Source organism: Coffea arabica, chromosome 4c, assembly GCF_036785885.1.
Source record: "Coffea arabica cultivar ET-39 chromosome 4c, Coffea Arabica ET-39 HiFi, whole genome shotgun sequence".
NCBI classification, from domain to species: domain Eukaryota; kingdom Viridiplantae; phylum Streptophyta; class Magnoliopsida; order Gentianales; family Rubiaceae; genus Coffea; species Coffea arabica.
Window position 1 is genome coordinate 47,844,986 of NC_092316.1, and position 3,785 is coordinate 47,848,770.

The 3,785-nt window shown below is 38.6% G+C and overlaps 1 protein-coding gene across 1 annotated transcript; it reads right to left on the bottom strand.

Moving 5' to 3' along the window:
* Window positions 1-915: 915 nt before the first annotated feature.
* On the bottom strand, window positions 916-2,846 carry LOC113739262 (cysteine proteinase mucunain-like). Its single transcript, XM_027266491.2, has 2 exons — window positions 2,378-2,846; window positions 916-1,094 (listed from the first exon to the last, which is right to left on the bottom strand). The coding sequence occupies exons 1-2, from the start codon at window positions 2,844-2,846 to the stop codon at window positions 916-918; spliced, it is 648 nt and encodes a 215-aa protein (XP_027122292.1).
* Between the last annotated feature and the right edge of the window lie 939 nt (window positions 2,847-3,785).

The following is a 3,785-nucleotide window of genomic DNA, read 5'->3' on the forward strand; positions in this document are numbered from 1 at the left end:
TATAGCAACAAGTGTGAACTGTTAATAAGGCACAAAACTACGGAATGATAGAGGGCTTAATCTTGAGAAAAAAAAGAATAAATTAGAAAAATTAGTTTATAAGCAATTAAAACTGGAAAAAAAGGTCTAATCTACCAATAGTTTCAAAGCCGAACTTGAATCAGTAGACGACCCCTCAAAAAAATAAATAAATAAATAACTCTAATTGAATTTTTATTTTCCTTTTTTTGTGAAAATAAAAAGGTCCAGATAAAGATGTACGAAAAACCAAAGCAATTAATACTAGAGTGAATGGCCCAAAAGATCACTAAACTATTAAAAATGGCACCCTTTGGTCACCAAACCTTTTTTGTGGCCCAAAAGGTCACTAAACTCACAAAAACACGCCAGCGGAGTCATTTTACCGATTTTCAGTGGTTTCTCATCCGGTTCCAAGGGTCTTGAGTTGAATGAAAATTCTGATATGGGCAAAAATGTCCAAAAGATTATTGGGACAGGTGAACTCATAGATTGTTTCGTTCCCAAAAGTTGACCAATTGATCATTTCCCTAGCTATCGCCTTCAAATTTGCAAGCCCAAATATTAAATCCTAAAAAATGTCAATTAATACTCACACTAACAAATCTAAATCCATCCTTCATCTCCGCCACCGCCCCATCTTACATCTTTCCTTCATTATTTTCCTCCTATTCGTGGTTCCTAAATCTGTCGCACCAATCCCCGAAGCGACGTCACTAAAGCTTCGACTCGCGGGAGCATCCGAGATTGCACTGATGTCAGGTCAAGATCCGAGTGCTCGTTGAACGCCAAATGTAGGTGGTGCCGCAGTAGAAAGCTAGCACTGGAAAGAAAAGCCACTTTCTTCGTGAGAAGGATTTCTAGCCCCGGGTAAAGGAAGCTTGACTTGTTGGGAGATCATCCACCAAGACTGGATGTCGCAGCAAAGGAATCATATTCAATTGCAATCGGCCTTTTCACTTTCTTCCCTTCTGCAATGTAAAGAGTAGTCAACAGGCGGTTGGCTAAGAGTCTTACTCTGAAGAAGCGAAGGAGACCAGCCCTTGAACCTAACCCTCGGAAGATAAGCTCGGACTCTGCCCAAGGCTTTAGATTGTTGGTTTATAGATAGCACCAGTCAAGAATCGAATTCTAGGTAGCGTACTGAATGAAGTCAAGGCTATTTCGTCTTTCTAGTCAAGCTCCGGCGAAGGGGAAGACAGAGGAATTCGATCGAAAGTGAAAGGCATTTCGTCAAGAAATTAAATGCGTAAAGGACAGATGCAGCTCAGTCGAAGGAGATGAGATGAAATCGACTCAATAGTTAACGGAAAGGAAGGTAATGAATGGGCTAGGAAGCCACTGATTATGAAGGGAATGATAAGGCTGCTTTTAGGCCATCGACACCATCGATGACTTCTGCTTCTCCAAATCTGATGTCTTGCGGTTGCCCTCCCAAGTCTTCGCTTGCGATTGAATTTCTTCCTTTTTCTGGGGAAAAAAATATTCCCTTTGTCCAGCTTTTTTTCGCTTTGAGATGGAATTTTTCTGCTCCCTGTTGAACCTTTTTCTCTATTCTCTGCTTTTTTTCTTCAATTCCTCAGACTGAACGAAGATTTGTGTGAGATGAAAAAAAGGAATCAATGAACTAATTAGGCTGTAAATCTCGTTATTTCCTATTTTGATTTGCTCTATAGGTGGTCGCAGTCACTACTTTTACTGCTGGAGATGAAGTCAATCTATGGGTGGAGGTTGGTCAACTTTGGGAACGAAAAATTTTGGGCTTCACTTGTTCCAATAACCTTTCGGACATTTTTGCCCCTTTATTATATTCCTCCACTACACATTGTCCATGCCACCGGATGAGAAACCGCTGAAAATCGGTAAAATGACTCCGCTGGCGTGTTTTTGTGAGTTTAGTGACCTTTTGGGTCACAAAAAAAGTTTAGTGACCAAAGGGTGCCATTTTTAATAGTTTAGTGACCTTTTGGGCCATTCACTCTTAATACTAATATTCACCCAAAGCAATAATTAATCTAGATTTCCGATTTACCAAAATACCCACCAACTTTCTCCATCATAAAACTCTACTTGCTAGTATTAGCTTGACCACCTTTTTTTTCTTCTTTGGCTACTTATATTCATTTCTTCCTCGGGTTTTCCAAAATTTTTCTACATCTATTCATAAAAAACATGAAATAATAATAATAATAATAATAAATAAATAATTCTCAACGAAAACATACCGACCAAAGGAGTTTTAAGAAAAAATTTTGCAAATAAAACAAGCTCCAACAAATCTAACCATCAAGCAAGATGAAAAAGAAAATAAAATAAACTAAAAATCAAAGTAAAATATAGAGCTAGGAAAACTTCATACCACAGCTTCCTTGATCTTTGACCAGAAGAACAGCATCTTTTTCTCTCCCGTCAATGGAGTTCGGCAGGCTATCACCTACTTTTGGACAGTAGCGATCACTGGAAGTCTTGGCCAACCTCCTTTTGGGGTTAGGGCGGGTTCCCAAGTAAGTGGAACAGTACTCCTCGTTGCTCAGATCAGCGAACTGGTTTAGCCCGAGCTGGTACGTCCTGTTGGGCAAGGTGTTTTGTTCGTCTTTGTACCTCAGATCAACCTTAAAAATCTCAAACCTTTTATCTCTCTCTCCCAGGCCGTTGTACGACTTGCCATGTTTCACTGGCCATTCCTCGTACAAGGCCATCACTTCTTCATCCGTCCTCCCACTGCCACTCGTCTTTAGGTTTGCGTTACCGTAGCTCAGGATGGACATGTCCTGAGCTGATGAGAAAGAAAGCAAAGAAAACAAGAGAAGAAACGAAAGAGTCGCCATGTTTTGGGATTTCTTTTCTATGGCGGAGGGCCGGCCGGAAAAGACTGAGCTGGGAAATGTTGGGGGGGGGAGCCTAGAGTTATAAAGGGAGAGACGAGCTTGTCAGCCCAGCATGCAGAACAAGCTCGGCATGCAGAATTCTGCCAGCTGCCGGGCTGACTTTATTATAAAAAAAAATTTTTGTCCGCTGCTGGGCTGACGGTGTCAGAGTTAAAAAGAAATAATTTGCCTTTTTGACTGCCGGGCTGACAGTCATCGATTTGCAGCACACTCCTGTCAGAACAATAGATGTCAGATTTTTCTTTTTGTCTTTAATGATATTCTAAGTAATTAGTCTAATTCATATCGTGAGTATTTTATTTTTAACTTGGTTTTTGTTGCCTCTGTGAATTACTAGGGACTTCATTGGTTGTCATTGAGCGGATGGTGAATTTTTTTATTTTTATTTTTATTTTTTTGAAGAAACTAACCCAAAGTTCATTAAGAGCAAATTGGTCTTGATGGTTCATATATATATCAGATTAATAAATGCATCAAAATTTGCTACGTCATTTGTGATCATGATCATCAAGTATTTTTTTTTATCGGTTTAGATTGATAGAATAGACAAATATTGCACAATATTTTTTGAAACAAAATATTACACAGTCGTGGCAAATGATATTGGCACTCCTAAAAAAACCTCTAGCACTCCATTGCTAATTTATGATTTATTGGAGGAAACTGACTTAATGGATGAAACTATCGTCCATTTTTTTGACACAAGTATTTAGAGGTAATTGTGTGTTTCTTTTTTCTTTTTTTTTTTTTAAATTTTTGGTCAATTGAAAACTTGAATTTATTATATGCACTTCAATACAGATTTTTGTTAAGTTTGTAGGAGTGATAGTTTACATTGTAATAGGAAGTTATCTTTGTCTAGTTGGATGCATTTGAGAC

Bases quoted from the DNA above. Each gene is read 5' to 3' on its own strand.
- LOC113739262 (XM_027266491.2), bottom strand. From the start codon at position 2,846: ATGGCGACTCTTTCGTTTCTTCTCTTGTTTTCTTTGCTTTCTTTCTCA. The intron at 1,095-2,377 runs GTATGAAGTTTT...AGCCTTGGGCAG, and splicing joins CAAAGATCAAGGAAGCTGTG to AGTCCGAGCTTATCTTCCGA.